The sequence below is a fragment of the Antrostomus carolinensis genome, unplaced genomic scaffold (genome assembly GCF_000700745.2).
Source record: "Antrostomus carolinensis isolate BGI_N321 unplaced genomic scaffold, ASM70074v2 scaffold16311, whole genome shotgun sequence".
NCBI classification, from domain to species: Eukaryota; Metazoa; Chordata; class Aves; order Caprimulgiformes; family Caprimulgidae; genus Antrostomus; species Antrostomus carolinensis.
In genome coordinates this window covers 4,220-21,669 of record NW_010294932.1, presented here as the reverse complement: position 1 = coordinate 21,669, position 17,450 = coordinate 4,220, and the positions used below count along the sequence as shown (strand labels likewise).

General features: G+C 41.8%; 1 protein-coding gene across 1 annotated transcript; it reads left to right on the top strand.

Annotated features, from left to right (window-relative positions):
* Positions 1-80: 80 nt before the first annotated feature.
* On the top strand, positions 81-14,366 carry MAU2 (MAU2 sister chromatid cohesion factor; the record flags this gene model as incomplete). Its single annotated transcript, XM_010177813.1, has 17 exons — positions 81-146; positions 812-907; positions 2,494-2,588; positions 3,149-3,176; positions 3,639-3,794; positions 4,322-4,468; positions 4,943-5,033; positions 5,678-5,781; positions 6,833-6,910; positions 7,493-7,558; positions 7,853-7,936; positions 8,862-8,911; positions 9,169-9,246; positions 10,170-10,281; positions 10,882-10,972; positions 12,370-12,497; positions 14,258-14,366. Coding segments are annotated over 17 exons (1,545 nt in total), but the record flags the coding sequence as incomplete, so codon positions are not given.
* Between the last annotated feature and the right edge of the window lie 3,084 nt (positions 14,367-17,450).

Sequence of the window (17,450 nt, the reverse complement as noted above, 5' to 3'; positions counted from 1 at the left end):
GGGGGGTTGGACTGGATGATCTCCTGAGGTCCCTTCCAACCCCTGCCATTCTGTGATTGACTTAACTCTGATGCTGCTAGATTCCCCAGTTTGAAGATGTGAAGTTTGAGGCAGCGAGCCTTCTGTCCGAGCTGTATTGTCAGGAGGTGAGTGAGAAACTACATCAGAATTATCCTGGGGCTGCAGGGCCGCGTTTAATTTGAATGTCTTTGGTCTTGGAGCAGGATATTGCTATTAATAATGGGATTTATGAGCTCAGCTGCAGTGTAAATACAGAGTACTGAAGCACAAGGCTGAAAGATATTTGGTCTTACTGTGGAAGTTGCTGCTGGGGTTGCAATGCAGGTCTTGGGTACCAAAGGAAGTTTACTTGGCTAAAGTATTTCTTTAGCCCTCATTGAGACAAAGACAAGCTAATTTGGGGGGAGGGAGGGAAGTAGATGCTTTTCCTCAAGCTTTTGTTGTGCTCCTGGGCTATTTTTATTCTTTTTCTCTGGAAAAGCCTTAAATAGTCTTTACTTTCTCTAAAGCAAATGTTTGCTTCTCACACACAGGAAAAAAGTGTGTATTAGAATAGTGGCCCAGGGAGTTAAATAGCTGAACAGACTTTCAGTCGAGTGTGGCTGTCTGAGCCTGCATGTTAAATGCTTATTTTTGTTGCTTTTCATAGTTTTAAGGTTCCTGAACTATAAGATTTTAATGGAGGGGGATCAAGACAGAACACAACTAGTTTAAAAGTTATTATCACGAGCGCTGAAAGTTCCCAGTAGCCTGGTTTTTATGTTGACTGAGGTGGGTGTTTCTGTTTCAGAATTCAGTGGATACAGCAAAACCTCTGTTGCGCAAAGCCATTCAGATTTCCCAGCAGACTCCGTACTGGCACTGTCGATTGCTTTTTCAACTTGCAGTAAGTGATTTATATTGATAAAAATATCTGTATTCTTCTTAAAAAAGAGCTTAGATGCCTTTTTTTTTTCCACCCCCCCAATCATTGCTGTTAATGGAAAGCCAAGAAGAAAAGTTCATGCTATAAATTAATGATATGTTTAGACTACAGATTGGATCAAGACCCACTTTTTAGGGAAGAAAACAGCAAGGGTTATTCTGTGGGAACTAGTAACACACAACTCTAGAGGTGGAGTGAAATAAAATCCACCTTATGGCTAATAGCAAGAGTAAATGTTCTCCTAAAGCCCGCTGGAATTGGAGTTTGCTAACCTGAAGTGTTCATTTGATTATTTTCAACCTAATTAACACACAGAGCAGAACTGGGATGGGAAAAGCAGCTGGTGCAGAGGCCTCCCAGCAATGTTACTCTTCCTGTTCTGTAGTGTGCTCAGCTGCACAGGTCAGACTGTGTTTCCTTCTAGGAATAAACGGGTGCGTGTTGGAATTGGCAGGGTTTAGTGTTTGTTACAGTCTTCAGCTGTGTAACTGCTCTTAAAGTGCTGGTTTTCCTGGCTCATCCAATGCAGTAGGTGAGGAGCATATCCAGAAAGTTCACTAATCAGTGGGAAGAGCAGATGATTGCTGCAGAATTCCTCTTCTTTTTCCAGGTTTTGCTGCTTCCCTGTTCCTAAAGAGCCTCGAGGTGTTTAATGGGAGAGTTGAGGGAGTTAATTGCTCTTTACAGGTGCTCTGCAGCAGAGAGCTTGTTAGGAAGCAATTTTATCTTTGAAGACTCTCTTAATAGTCACCTGTACTTGTCTTTCCCCCCTTCCTGATGAGTTTAAACAACCAGACCAACCGTTTAAAGGAATTGCTGAGCTCCTTTGTGTGGTTGAGGAGCAGTGAATTGTGGAGAGCCTTACTTTCCTATCGATTAAAGGACAAATGTTTACTTTGCAATGAGTTAATGCCTCAGTACTCACAAGAAGCTTAAGTGTTTTTTCTCAGTCCCTTCCTCCAAGCTTGACATTCTTTGCTGATTTCTCTTCTGTCTGGTATTTCTTTTCTGGCTTTTTCTTGACCACAAAGGCCCCTGTGTCTTGTTGCTTTGGTGCCTGTTCTTCTACAGCTGTGTGGCTTTTTACCTGAGCATGGAGAAGGGACAGAAGTTGGCAGGCAGGAGGGAGTGAGAGGTGCTCTGGCAGCTGCATCTCCCTGTCCCCTGAAACACTCCTCACAGACTTTCTCTGCTCTTTTTGATGGAAAATATGCTCTGTTGTTCCAGTTACACCAGTGTAACACTCCATGGTTATACTGGAGCTGTTGAGATCTGATCTGCACATGATCTTAATGAATTATAACAGCTTTGTGTGGTGTGAAGCTGGGCTGAGACGTTTTCTTTGAAATGTTAGAGAGGTTTTTTTTGGAAAATACCAGGTGTTCCTGGAAAATGAGTCTAAAATCAGATGATACATTTAACAGTAACCAGTTTAACACTTGTCATTTGTAAAGCACAGAAGTAATTACATTCTTTAAAGAAATTACTAAGTAGATTCAGAAAGAAAATGCTTATCTGTTGTGGTCTTTTTATTTCCCCCCCCCCAGCAACTACATACACTTGAAAAAGATTTAGTATCTGCATGTGACCTTCTGGGAGTTGGAGCAGAATATGCTCGGGTGGTAGGATCAGAGTATACCAGGTGAGTTCCCTGGACTTTTTTCCCCTTCCTACAGGAAATATTTTGGTTTCCTCTACTTTTTTTATTTAGAGCTCTTCTGGTTTTATGTAGAGATGTGATTGCTACGTGGGATTTAAAGGCAAACCAGTATTTCTGAGTGTTCTCTTAATCTGAGAGTTTTTCCAGCTTTCTTTTTTCTGGTAAAACCAATTTTGTTCATTAAGACTCTGGAAAGGTTGTTGTTGTTTGTTTTTTTTTTCCTCAAATCCATTTTGTTTACTGTCTTTATCAGCAAGTTTTCCCACTAGCTTGTTTTGGCTTTAGAAAGTATTGTAACTGGAACTGTTCAGAGCTTAGATACCAACCTGAGAAGCTGGGATTTAGATTCCTGGTGCTACGATTGGACTGTTCCATCTAGCTTTTAAATGTCCTTTCCGTGACAGGTTCCTTAATGCTCTTTCATCAATTGTCTTCGAGGGGCTGAATGGCAGATTGTATTTTTTTTTCCCCTCAGAGTTTTTAAATACAGTTGTGGTTTGAGTAACTTTTTCTGAGTATGACATCATTTTGTTTCGTTTCAGAGCACTGTTTCTGCTGAGCAAGGGGATGGTAAGTTGGATGTACTTTTAAAATAAACTCTTTCCTTGTTTAATTAGTGTAATGCAAGTTACAGGGCAACAAAATATAACCTACCTGGACATATGTTACTTGTTTTAAGGTGTCTTGTATGTTTATCTGTGTTTTATATATTGTTTTGTGCACGTGAGCAAGCACAATATTAAAATATACCTGGGATAAGCCTTGAGTCTGCAGGGTTCTTGTGAACAAGTTTGACTTTTTTTTCTCCTTCATTAATTCTGATAATTTTCTGGAAGGAAAAAGGATAATTGCAAATTGTCACTGGAGCCATTTTAATTAGGGATGAAAACTCTGGTCATGTGAAAAGGCAACAAGATGTCTTTGAGTCTGTTTTTATTGTCAATAAATCAATGTACCTAGGGCTTTGCTGTGGCTCTCTGGGTGTTTAAACTGTTTAGCACAAGAAGAATGAATGTTTATTTTAAATTGTAGCTCCTTCTAATGGAACGAAAGCTGCAAGAGGTGCATCCTCTCCTTACCCTTTGCGGGCAGATAGTTGAAAACTGGCAAGGAAACCCCATCCAGAAGGAGTCGTTACGTGTCTTCTTCTTAGTCCTGCAGGTCACACATTACCTGGATGCTGGGCAGGTACGTGTGAGTTGTGCTTCTAGTTCCCATGTGAGAACTGGGGGGGGAAAAGAGTAGCTCATCATTACACTGAGGGAATTCTGGGGGGATTTTTATTTTTGCTGCACTGTGCTTTTTGTTCATGAAACTTAATTTCTGTGGATTTTAATCACAGATTAAATAATGAGTGAAGGAATGACATGTCTTTCTTCTTACTTGAGGAAAGTTTTACTGTGATACACTTCTAACTGCAGCAGCCACTCTTGCTTCCACATAATCTTGGTGGAGATGACAGGCTTTGTTTATAATTTTGAAAAACATTTTGAGTGTCTTTTGGTCACACATGGAAATATGAAGGGCTGATTGTTGCTCATCGTGGAACAGACCTAAAGCAGTCACTATTTTGTCATGCTAGTGTTGTGATTTATGCACGAACTAATTTCCTGAATGTGGGGATTATTTATTGCCTGGCAAGTTTTTCCCAACTAAGTCAATGTTCAAGCATCTGGGCTGCAGCAGCTGTGTCTGATGTGAATCATCTTTCGCAGGTGAAAAGTGTGAAACCGTGCCTGAAACAGCTTCAGCAGTGCATCCAGACCATCTCCACGCTGCACGATGATGAAATCCTGCCCAGCAACCCTGCTGATCTCTTCCACTGGCTGCCCAAAGAACACATGTGTGTGCTTGTCTACTTGGTGAGGAGCTCTTTATTTTTTTTTACTTAATATATATTGCTAATTAATGAGGAATTGGTTAAAAATTACTTTGAGCCAGCAGCATATTCTGCAGACCATATGCTGCTTTATGTTCCACTGACAGTTTAATTCTGCCACAGCATCTGTGAGACTGTTGCTTTCAGTGATGTCAGTGTTTGAAGAGACTCTGCAAGAAGTCTGGAAACTGGAATGAAACTTCATTAATATCCAAGCCAAATAGAATCAAATTAACTCATGCAAAGTAGCGTTATGTTGGTTTATTTTTACCAACAGAGCAACAATCTTGACTTCAAGTTCCTGAAACTAGTTGCCCTACTTTTTGAATATGCTTATAATCCTAAATGATGTCAAAAATTAGTTTAAAAAGCTGGTAACTGAGGAGTTGGGTGAACTCCCAGACCTTTCCACTTTGCGGAGATAATTTTTGATAATCTTTCTTCTGTTTCCTGGCAGGTGACAGTGATGCATTCCATGCAGGCAGGGTACCTGGAGAAGGCTCAGAAGTACACAGACAAAGCACTCATGCAGCTAGAGAAGCTAAAAAGTAAGGATCAGGATTATAATTTAGGGGATGCTGCAAGATTTACTCATTTAAATTGAAACAAAACAAAACCACAGCAACCTTCTCGAGCTCCCTGGGACAGCCTGCTGTCAGTCTCTTTCTCCTGCATCTAAAAGCTTTGCTTTGTTTTAAACCTGGGTAGTTACTTTGAATACAGAAATCAAGTTTTGGTGGGTTTTATTGTCACTCAGTCAATTAGGCTGGAAATAGGTGTGTTTTCATGCTGCCTTTCTGATTGTCTGTGTATTTGGTGATCCAAGCTTTTGATTCTCTAAAATGAACGTGTGTTCCCAAGGAGTTTTTCCTTAACTGGTGCTCAGACTCCCACTCCTGACAGTTCAGGCATCGTGGTTTTGGGGCTTGGTTTTGGTTTTATTGTTTTTAAACCTGCATGTTCCTCCCTGTGGCATGTGGAAGAGGAGCTGGGCAGTGTGCTGACTCTTCTGACACGAGGTGGTCCAGGCAGAGACATCATTCTCTAGATTTCCACAAAGGAATCTTGGTATTGAAGTCTTGCTAAACCACCTGCAGTTGAGGAAGCTGGTTAGGTGTGAGGGGAGCTGCGTGGTTGGGATGTTAATATTGTCTTAACTTCACTTACTGAATGACTTTTGTTCCCTTTTCAGTGTTGGACTGCAGTCCTATCTTGTCATCTTTCCAAGTTATTTTGTTGGAACACATTATCATGTGTCGGCTTGTCACGGGGCACAAAGCCACAGCATTGCAGGAGGTAAAAATGGGGTTTCATCATTTCCCTTGCTGTTGATGTTTGCAGTGATAACTCTTAAAATAAGGGAATTTCCATTTTGAGGGAGATAATTTGGCTTAGGTGGGGATTCCAGCAGCACTAAACTACTAACAGATGTAGTCAGGCCTAACAGTGCTGATGATATCCCAACTCTGAAGCTGTGGAATTAACCTCCTCTTAAATAGATAAATAATAAAATAAAATATTTTATTTAAGAAGAGTTCAGAGTTGCTCATGGAATCAACAATAGTTGATTGGTGGCTACAGCTGACACCTTCCTGATTGTATTTTGCAGCCTGACTCTGGTGTCTCTTCCCTTTCCCTCAGATTTATGACAGTGGCTCTTAACTCTTCCTCTTAGTGTTCCTGTCTCCAAGTATTGCTCAGTTTTTAAAGTTCTCTGACTTTCTGTCTTTTCCTTCTCTTCCATAGTTTGGGGGGAAGGAAGAGAGGGAGAGTGTTAGTTAATGCAAGAGAGAACTGTGCTTTTTTTTCCCCATTCTCACAGTCATTTTTCAATCCTGTTCATCCATCTTTTATTTATAGGACCTATTTATAGGCTGTATCATCTCAACCTCTGCTGTTAGCCTTCCCCTGAATGTACTCAGGGGGTGGGAGGAAATTTAACCTGCTAAAAGAATAGTCATTGGTTCTGGCTCATAAAACTCATCCCAAGCACATAACTGCGTGGAAGGTTTTGATTCCAGTTTTTCTGTTGGGTGCCAACTGAAATTCTGAGTAGTGTGTCAAGATCTGTGATTTGGTTTGCAGGTGGTGCCACCATATGGTGGAGTTGCTGCAAAGCAAATAATTCCAAAGCAGTTGGAGTGTGTGTCTGTGTGGGAGGAGTGTGTGTGGAGCACCGTGTGTACCTTGGGCTGGAGGCAAGTCTAAGCCTCTGCTTTTACCTGGGAGCGTGATTTAGGATTCTTGAACCAGTCACTGCAGCATCCTGAATGGTGTGTGGTGCAAGTAGATGGATTTGGAGCATAAAATGAAATAAAGTATCTTAAAATATTCCTTTTTCTAACAGATTTCACAAGTCTGTCAGCTCTGCCAGCAGTCTCCCAGACTGTTTTCTAATCACGCTGCCCAACTGCACACTCTATTAGTAAGTATCTACCATTAGTAGTAAACTTCTAACTCTTCAGAAGACCCTACCCAAGACTTGTACTCACCACCAGTAACTAATGAGACTGTAGAGAGGCAGACAGCAAGATTTCCCACTGAGTAATGGGGTCTGCCTTCCTTGATTGCCAGCCCTGCTGTGGGGACTCACTCCCAGTGTTATTTAAGCCTGTCAAAGGCTTCAATCCTGATTAAAATAAGTGACGTGTGACACGATATTGTGCAAGGTAAATCCACGAGATTTATACTGTGTGTGTTTGAGATGTTGTGTTGTGGGAACAACGTAAGGGAAAGAATTTATGTAGCATGGCTGCTAGAGTGTTATAAGAAGTGAAGAGGGTTTTCTTAGCTAAATGGGGTTTTTTACAGGAACATACTGTTTTGGAGAACTTCATGTAGAATTTGCTTATTTTTCCCAGAGCCAAGCAAAACTAAGACTTGTTGGTTACCTTTTTTCTGCTAATATACTGAGCTTTCTGTGGTTTTGTGCATGCCTTTCTTTGCATTCTTGTCTTGCTATAATTATATTGTGTGTGTTACCTTAGAAATATCATGTTTTCCACAGGGGCTCTACTGCATTTCTGTTAATTGCATGGACAATGCAGAAGCACAATTTACTACAGCACTGAGGGTAAGATTTTTCTTCCCAGACTATTTATTATGGATGTTCAATGTGGAAACAGGCTTGTTGCAATTGTTATGTGGATCAGTGAAGAGTTGATGTTGGAAGGGAAATTTGGGGAACATCTATATTAGTTGCACTAGTTTTTGGGGTTTTTTTTCTATGCTGATCACAATTCAAGTCAGAAGGTTTTGTTAATAGCAAACTATCAGATACCACATCTGTGATTTATAAGGGTGATTTATCCCGGGTTAGATGCTGAAATATGTGACTGTGCTGTTTTGGTATCTTGTTTATTTTTAGCTCACTACACATCAAGAACTGTGGGCGTTTATTGTGACAAACTTAGCCAGTGTGTACATCAGGGAAGGCAACCGGCATCAAGAGGTGAGCTGATCTCTGTTGTTTGAAAAGTCAGAGCTTTCTTGGAGAGAAAACTGCTACTGTACTTTTTTTCTGAGCATTTTTTGCAAAGCAATGCCTTGTCTGGCAGCCAGGCAACTCCTTCATCAGGGTAGTGTCAATTAATGGTAAAGAATCATCTGGTCTGGCTGCAAAGTGCCCAAGCAGAGCGTTCTGGATCGTACCCAGAATTCTCTACAACACCAGGAGGGCAAGTTTCCCAATGTGGAGTGTGTGGTTAACTCTGTCAGCTTGACTCATTCAACCTGTTTGCTTCAGTTTCCATCTGTTTGGGGATTTTTATTAGATTACATAAATCCTAGCAAGGTTTAACTAAACATCCAGAAATAGGTGTGCTCACGTGTGTGTTTTTTGCTTCAGCACCATATTCATACAAAAATTCAGCTGTGTCCACTCTCAGTGACACGTCAGATCCCTCAGTAGTAACTTTTCAGAGACCTGCTTGCAGATTTCTTGTGAAGAAGCTGTAAATGAACTTTTTTATCAAGCCCACAGTATTTGGCTAAATAACTTAGAGAGTAAAAATAATAATAATAAAACCTGACCATTTTATTTTGCTTAGTTAATGTCTGGTTTTCATTAAATAGCAAATCTGGTGCAGCATTCACTTGGGTCTTGAAAAGCTCAGTTAGATGTGATAAGTAAAAGTTTTCTGAGGAAATATTAACACTGTATAGAAAGTCTGAGAGTGCATATTTTGTATAAAACTTGATTTTTAGAATCAAAATGGAGAAGGAAAGACCTAATATGGGAATGTTTGTGCTACGATCTAACCTGTACAATAACCTTCAGCGTGTTTGTGGTGACTTGCACTGATTTAATGTGCTAGAAAAACACCTGTATTTGTGAGAAACACTGATTATCTTTCTTTTCCCCTCTCACTTTGTAGCTTTACAGCTTGTTGGAAAGGATAAATCCAGACCATAATTTTCCTGTGAGGTGAGAATTCCAGAAACTATTTCCACACTGATGTTGCATTAGTGATGGTAATACTGGATTTGTAGCAGGCTTTTTTTTTAAAAAAAATAAAACAAAATAATCAATTTCTTTTGAAGGCAGAAGTTCTGACCATGCATTAAATATAAAGTTTTGTTTGGAGATTTGATTATTAGGCAATTAATAATTGTTAATAATTTAATTTAATTTGGGTAATCACTGCACAGTGCCTCGATTTCAATGTGTTGCTTTATCCGTAGCTCTCACTGCCTTCGAGCAGCAGCTTTCTACATCCGAGGTCTGTTCTCCTTCTTTCAAGGAAGATACAACGAGGCAAAGTGAGTATCAGTCAGCACACTTGGAAGGTGAAGGGGGAGGGGGAAAAAGAGAGACTAAATCACTAAATTGAGCTTTTTAAGATAAAAATGAAAACCCTGAGGCCTTGCTTTCAAACCTGCCGGCTCTTCCCTGTGGATTTAGCCAACCTTCTGTTTTACTTGGGGGGAAAATACCAGGAGGCTGTTGGGTTTAGATCTCTTTAGTTCTGAGTGCTGAGAATCATAGAATCATGGAATGGTTTGGGTTGGAAGGGACCTTAAAGCTCATCCAGTCCCAACCCCCCTGCCAGCAGCAGGGACACCTTCCACTAGACCAGGTTGCTCAAAGCCTCATCCAGCCTGGCCTTCAACACTTCCAGGGAGGAGCAGCCACAGCTTCTCTGGGCAACCTGGGACACTGTCTGACCACCCTCACAGTGAAGAACTTCTTCCTAATATCTCATCTAAACCTCCCCTCTTTCAGCTTAAACCCATTTCCCCTTGTTTTGTCATTAACTGCCCTTATGAAAAGTCCCTCCCCAGCTTTCTTGTAGCCCCTTCAGGCTCTGGGAGGTGCTATAAGATCTCCCTGGAGCCTTCTCTTCTCCAGGCTGAACAGCCCCAACTCTTTCAGCCTGTCTTCATAGGAGAGGTGCTCCAGCCCTCAGATCATCATAATACTACTCATAACAATACTGCTCGTGCAGAGTTCTGCAGTGGCACATCTGAAACAAAAGCTTCATTTTTTATTTTTGCTAAATGAAAAGTGAGGTTTGGGAATTAAGGGCTTTGTTTAAGGTCACCTGCAGCACACGTTTATTCCCGAGTGCTAATATTTGCCAGTTGGATTAATTCAGTTCTTAATGACTTTTCTTCCATACTGGAGGGGAAAGTATGATAGAGTTTTTTTTTTAAAACACTGTATTTTTGTTCTCTTTTGGTAGACGATTTTTGCGAGAGACACTGAAAATGTCAAATGCAGAAGACTTGAACCGATTAACAGCGTGTTCTCTCGTGCTCCTGGGTCACATATTCTACGTGTTAGGGAATCACAGGGTAAGCCTTCACTGTCTCTGGTATTACTCTCTAAATGTTTGACTTGTGATACGAAGAAAATGAGGACATTTGGTGAAATTAATCTTATTTTAAGAATACTTGTTTATTGGTGTCCCACTAGAAGTTGGCAGCTTATTGACTTAGGTAGTTCTGTAGCTGTCATTTGCATGTTTAATAACACTTTAACAAAGTAGTAGTGTTTGAAGGCTGGTCTAGAAGTGTGTGTTTCTATAATGCCTGAAATCACTTGGTTTAAAAAAAAAAGGAGCTGAATAAAGGACAAATAACATCATTCAACTGGATTGTTTTGGAAGGAATCGTGGGTACAAGCTCCTTAATTCTCACCATATGCCAGAAAGCTTGAAATATTTCTATTATCTTGCAGAAGATAGATACCATAACTCCTAGGCCAGAACAAAACTCCAGACAGCTTAAGATGATGTGTTTGGGTTATTGTCTCATTAAGCACTTCCACTTCTGAGCTAGAACATGGCAGCTATTAGACAATTTTTTTTGGTCACAAATTTAATGTGTATTTGCAAGGAGAGGGGGGGAAAAAAAATAAATAGCCATTTTACTTTGCTATCTGCTCTTCACCAGGAAAGTAATAACATGGTAGTACCAGCCATGCAGCTTGCAAGCAAGATACCAGATATGTCTGTGCAGCTGTGGTCCTCAGCTCTGCTGAGAGGTAAGTCAAAAAAAGGTCTTTTACTTAAAAAAATAAGTGTCAGAGCCCGTTGCTGCTAACTGGGGACTGAGTACAGGGATGCTGCTGCTGCTCTGCTTTTTCTTCGACTGCAGTTCCAGTTGTAGCCAACATTTGATTAGGTTTCATTTAGGTTTTGCTTCTGTGTATGGGCTTTAATAAATATAAGAGACTATTATATCACTTTGTACATAAATATTGTTTCATCTGACTTACACAGGCCCCAGGATGCTTTGTTCAAATATTGACTAGTTTCTTGGCAGACCATCAACATTAATGCTGCCATTGATTTGCTCTCACTAGAAAATAAAGCAGTAACTCTACCCTTTTTATTTTCTTTTTCTTTTTCAAGAACTTACCCCGCAGCTTCAATTTATATTGAATTATCACGTTTACTAGAAGCATGATGCTCTGCCTTGCATACTGTGGGCCAGGCTTTTCTGCTTTGCTGTTGCCTTTGCTATAAAACCACTTCCAGGCAACTGAAATACTTTTCTTATACATTTCCAAGGGGTCATTCACTTACAAAACCTGCCTGTAGGTGAAACCCCACCCCGTGTCCAGCTGCTGTTGCCTCCAGTCGTATCCACGAGCCTGGGAACAGCAAGAGGCAGTTTCAATTCTGCTTTGATTTTTTTTTTGTTTCTAAGAGCTTCCTCTAATTATGTATTTTAAAAGAAAAGGTGTTTGATGAGGAAAAATGAAACACAACTATGTGTTCATCAATAGGAGATGGAGCCTCTCAGCCTCTGCCACGCTGTGCTGCTCATAATTTTTAAGCTGAAATTGTGCAATTCTTAGTAGGTGACTAGTTTTAAATCTTACTGAGCTGATACCTGTGAGTCAGCCTGACAGAAAACAGACATTAGGATCAGCTCACAGTGTATGTGAAGGAGCAGGCTTCAGTGCTTCCCCAAAAGTGAGGATTTACCAAAGCAAAAGCACTGATTGACCTTTGAAACCAGCGTTGGTGGATCGTGGAGCAGCAGTGAGGAACCAGCCAGTCTGTCCTGTTCCACTAGATGGTGCTGGAAATTAAAACAAACGAATGCAAACAGTGTGGGGGCTTTTATCAGAGTGAGGAGTTTGCTTCCTCCTTTTTAGAGCTACTGTAATGTTATTTTTAATAGTTGGAAACTAAACTAACATCCAATCCTGCAGTGTGTGCTGCCAGTGCTATTGGAAAGGGGGAGGTTTCGTTTGCCCCCACTCCTCTTAAAACAGGTTTTCACTCAGAAGGGATCAGACTTTAGAACATTGGCTGTTTTAAATCAATTATTGGATTGATCAAATACAGGGGAGAGTCTTTTCAGCTCAAACAGTTAAAAGCAAGCACAAAGAGTGTATCTTGGTGAGCACACGATGCTCTTGTCTTTCAGACCTGAACAAAGCCTGTGGAAACGCCATGGATGCGCACGAGGCAGCGCAGATGCATCAGAACTTCTCACAACAGCTCCTCCAGGACCACATTGAAGCCTGCAGTCTTCCAGAACACAATCTAATCACGGTAAGCAACCTTCATCTCACAGTTACACACACTTGTGAGGCAAAGCAATGTGCTTTGCTTTCCTTTAATATTCCTTTTTTCTGCTCAGCACGTTTCTTTAAGTTGGCAGAATTCAGTCTGTGTATTTAAACTGGACTGATAACAGGAAGTGTGACTCAATTAATTAATTCACTTTTATAAGGGTTACTTAGTGGGGAAGGTCTTTGTTTCTTAGAAGTGTTTTCTTGGTACATCAGAACATATCTCTTTATTAAAATGGCTTTTGTAGCAGGTAGCCACTTCATTGCTTTCAAAAGAAACCCAGCTATGTTCTCAGGTTTAATTTTAATGTTTAGGTCACCCAGTCTGCCTTGTTCTGGGGAATGCTTCGTTGTACACTGCTGGAAGTTTAATTTCTATTGATGCTCTACCATTCCTAAGTGGTTTTGGGTTTTTTTTTCCCCACTTATCTATAAATCTGAATTTCCAGTTAATACACCATTTGATATCTGTATAGCCATTGCCTTAAGGTGCAATTTTCTTTGGACTTCAAATATTGATGTCTTTCCTGTCAGAAACATTTGTAACACTGTTTTAAAAATACAGAATGGTTTCCTTAAGCTGTAACTCAGCAAGGGCAGAAGATAATTTACCCTTCTGGACTGAAATAATGTCCAAATGGGAATGTGAGATGCAATGAATTTGACATCTTTTTCACAACATTCCCTTTTGGGGAGAAGAAAGGAGGAAAAAAGGCCAATAGGAAGATGCTGTTTGCTGGGTTTGCTCACAGAGGGATCCTGAGATTTGTGAGGATGGAAGTGTTTGTGATGCAGCTCATGTTGAGACCCCCACAACCAGGTGCTGCTTCCATCTGTGAGCGTGGTCCAGGGGCCAGGCCCAGAGACATGAGCCCAGCGCTCCCACCTGCCCTGTCTGTGCTTGCCCCTGCTGGCTTTTGTATAATCTGTGCTGGATTTAAAATCTAGAGGGGGAAGAGGATTAAGAAACAAATACTAAGAAAGAAATACAGAACAAGGGGTGATGGCTTGAAAGTGGCAGAGGGGAGATGGAGATGAGATGTGAGGAAGACATTATTTGGTGTGAGGGTGGTGAGACAGTGTCCCAGGTTGCCCAGAGAAGCTGTGGCTGCTCCTCCCTGGAAGTGTTGAAGGCCAGGTTGGATGAGGCTTTGAGCAACCTGGTCTAGTGGAAGGTGTCCCTGCTGCTGGCAGGGGGGTTGGGACTGGATGAGCTTTAAGGTCCCTTCCAACCCAAACCAGTCTGTGATTCTGTGATTAAATCTGCCCATTTTTGATGATTTTGACTAATGTAAGAGTAAGATATTTTAGTAGTTAAATGGGTGAGGACCAGAGGCTTCACTTGGTCTGGAACCACTGTAGCTGCAGCACGTAATGGGCTGGAACACACCTCGAGTTAGGTCCCTTGTTTGTACAAGTGAGGGTTTTCCCGTGTTTGGCCGGTCAGATGTTTACCTGTGGGAGCAGGAAATGCTTCCACTCGATTGCCATTGACCCTGGATTCAGCACAGGGATCAGCTTGGTTTGGAATGACGAGCATGTGGAGTGGCCTCAAAAGAAATCCTGTTCAAGGGACAGGAGCTCCACACACATAAAACAAAGTCAAACCTGATACACAACTTCTCATGATGAAATCTTTAATTATCTCAACATCTGTATGGCGAGCTCCTTCCTCTGGCCTCGCTGCTGTTCCTTCCCTCCCCAGACTGTAGGATTTTCATGCTGTTTGTTATCTTTCAGTGGACAGATGGACCACCTCCTGTACAGTTCCAGGCCCAGAATGGACCCACCACCAGCCTGGCCAGTCTCCTGTGAAACAGAGTAACTATCAGGACAGTGTGTTTAAAAAAAAAAAAAGAGAGAGAGAGAGAAAAAAAATTCATGCAAAATCTTTTCTTCAAAGAAAAGGCAGCAAATTCCTCTTGTAGTTGAGGGCCTTGTAGGAAACAGATTGCATAAAGACAACGTACATTTCATAGACTTGCAAAGTGAGAAGGGCATTTGAAGCTGCTTTTACATAATGTGTGTGAATATACAGCTAGTGTGTATATACCTCCTGGTTTTAATCTGCTTTCCTCTTACTGAGAATTAAGGTTTAGTCCAAAGGACGCTCGTTCCTTCAATAGTTAGATACCTACTTTTTAAAAAAATTGTCACAGGAAATGAAGAGGACTCACTCAAGTTTTGAATACCAAGTGTATTCTGAACCCTTCAGCCTTCCCTGGAGTACCATGCATGCCAGTTTGAATGTTTTCTGTGCCCTTCCGCTCCTGGGAATAATTGGATTAAGTCATGATTGATTGTAGGGTGCCCTAAAGTTCTAAATTTAGTTTCTGAGGTAATATTCTTTCCTTCTTCTTGTGTGCAAGTCGTTGCTGGTGCTGTTTGTAGCCTGGCAGTGAGGGGAAGGATGAGATCTGAGAGGGGCTGGGTGTTGGCAGCCTCCAGGTGGCCCCCAGACTCACACTGCTGTCGGAGGAGCAGGTTCCACCTCCCAGATTCAGGGGTGTGTGACAACGTGCCACCACTTTGTCCCCATGAGTGTCTTCTGTCTCCCTGCACTGATGTCCAGTCCCACCCAGGGTGAGGCAGAACCACAGCTCTCTCATCTCTGCTACTTTAGTCGTGATTTGTAGGGAAGGAGGAAAGTTCTCGTCCTCCTGTCTAGTCCCTCTGTGGAAACAGCCTTGTGCTTCTTCACTGCAGCCTCACCAAGGGAAGGCAGCACTTGTGCCTTAATGATTTTTACAAGTGATTAAAAAGTCAAGAGTTAAACGAGGTGGTTAAAACCCAAATCCAACATAAGCCACAGGCTTATGATGATAAAAACTTAAACTTCAGTCTTGCCCTTGGCAAAAACGTCACGTTTCCAGCCGTTCCTGTGTTTGCTTTCCTGTTCTATCCCAGTTTTTTTGAAGTCTTCAGCTGTGAGTTCTCACTGCATTTGCCTCTGCAGCTGTCTCAGAACAGGAGAGACGAGGCCTGAGTTTCTTCTGCAGAAAACAAGTGTGAGAGTTGTTAACTCCATGAAGCATCAGCAGCTTTATAGCGAGGATCTGTGCCGGTCCGTGGTAGTGCCGTGTAAAGCTTGCGAGGTTCATGGGGTTGAATAAAGGTGTTTTTCTCTCTGGGTAGCTCTGCATATTTATCTCCCAACTTAAAAAGGGGGAGGGAAAAGGAATCTGCTAGAAAAATTACTTGTGTAGGGCTTTTCTCTTTTTTTTTTTGAGGGAGGAGGAGACTATTTTAGAGGAAATATTCGACCCCCCTCAAACTTTTAGAACTTTTTGTTGTAAAAGGAATAATGTGAAATCTGTCTTCAATGCTCATTCTTTTTCTGTCTGGCAACAGCTCCCAGACATTTGCTGTTTGTAATTCAAACCTTTCAATTTTTACCACTAAATGATATTAAGGAGACAAGTCCTTGTCCAGTTACTACAATAGGATTTTACATTTCCTCTGCTGGACGCTCGATGCTGATTTAGATCCTTTTCTCGGACATTTGCAGAAGCCACGTATATTTTGGGCTTTGTTAAATCTCCAGTGGGGAAAGCATGGCCTCAATGTTGGTGTAGGGAGAGAGTTGACTTGACTACTGAATTTGCAAGAAAAAAAAGTTCAGTGCTGTTTGAAGTCTCCCTTAGAACTCAAAAAATAGGAAAGAAATCAGTGAGTCAGCGCACAGGGTGTTTGGAGAAACCAAGTACAGGGAGGATCCACGCAGATGGACCGCGTTCTGCCATCGCTTGGTCACCAAGATCATAGTCTGTGGCTGCCACCCGGCTCTCCTGTGGTCTCCTGTCCCCTCGAAGGCTTTGAATGGCAGAGCTGGCAGCCAGATGCTGTGGCATTCCCCTGGAAGCAGAGTTCCCCTGGAAGCAGCAGGGGCAGGAGCCCGTCTCGCTGCCAGCACCGCGCTGCCCATCTCACCTGCTTCATGGTGACAGGAGCTGGGTTCACGCTCTGCCCGAGACAGTTGGGCTGTGCTGCAGCATCTGTTAGAGACAGAACAACTTCACAACCTCAGCAGCTTGGATTTTGATCAGGAATGATCGGGTAAATCCTGCTTTAGGAATACTGATACCCCATGGACTATTTTTCAGTCTTTCCCCTTTTTTTATGTGTGTGTATGGGCAGCAGTATCTCTCTTGGCTGTTCCCTCCGTAAGTAGCAAGAACTCAATACCTGGTTTTAAGCAGCCAAGTGCAATGGCCATTTTCTTGACAGTGCTTTTAGCAGCTGAGGAACGACTTGAAACTGAAAAAGATGGAGTTTAAAATCTTTTTGAAGCTGAAAAAAATGGAGCTTAAAATCTGGAGTTTAAATCTTTTTGAAACTGAAAAGGATGGAGCTTAAAATCTTTTTGAAGCTGAAAAAGATGGAGTTTAAAATCTGGAGCTCAAAATCTTCCTCTAAGTGAAAAAGAGGGAGTTTAAAATCTCCCATTCAGGTGATCCAGGCAATCGCTTTTTTGTCTGTCCTTTTTTTTTCCATCCAACCTGAGGCTGTTATTTAACCAATTCCATGCTCACAGCACAACTACAAGAAATTACTTTCAATGTTGGCCAAAAAGTGCTCCTTCCATAAGGCAATATGAAAAAATCCCAACTCTAGAGAGCTGTGGTTTGGGCTGAGTTTTAAGAAGAGCATTTTGCAGTGAGCAGATGTCCACCAGCACCCGTTCAAGTTGCTGCATCTCCTGTCCTGGTGCTCGGGGACCTGCAGAGCTGAGGATGCTGTTGCAGGATTTGCAGGGGCAGGGTTTTTTTGCCTTCTCATCAGTGTAGGCTGCTTTGTAGATGAAATCCCTTGCTGGTCTGTTCTCAGGAGGGAAGGAAGTACTTGAGGGAAAGGCTGCCTGCTCGCTGCTGATCCAAGTGTGCTCAGGATTTTAACAGGAACCATTTGCTCAATGTGGTGGTTGAACTTGTTC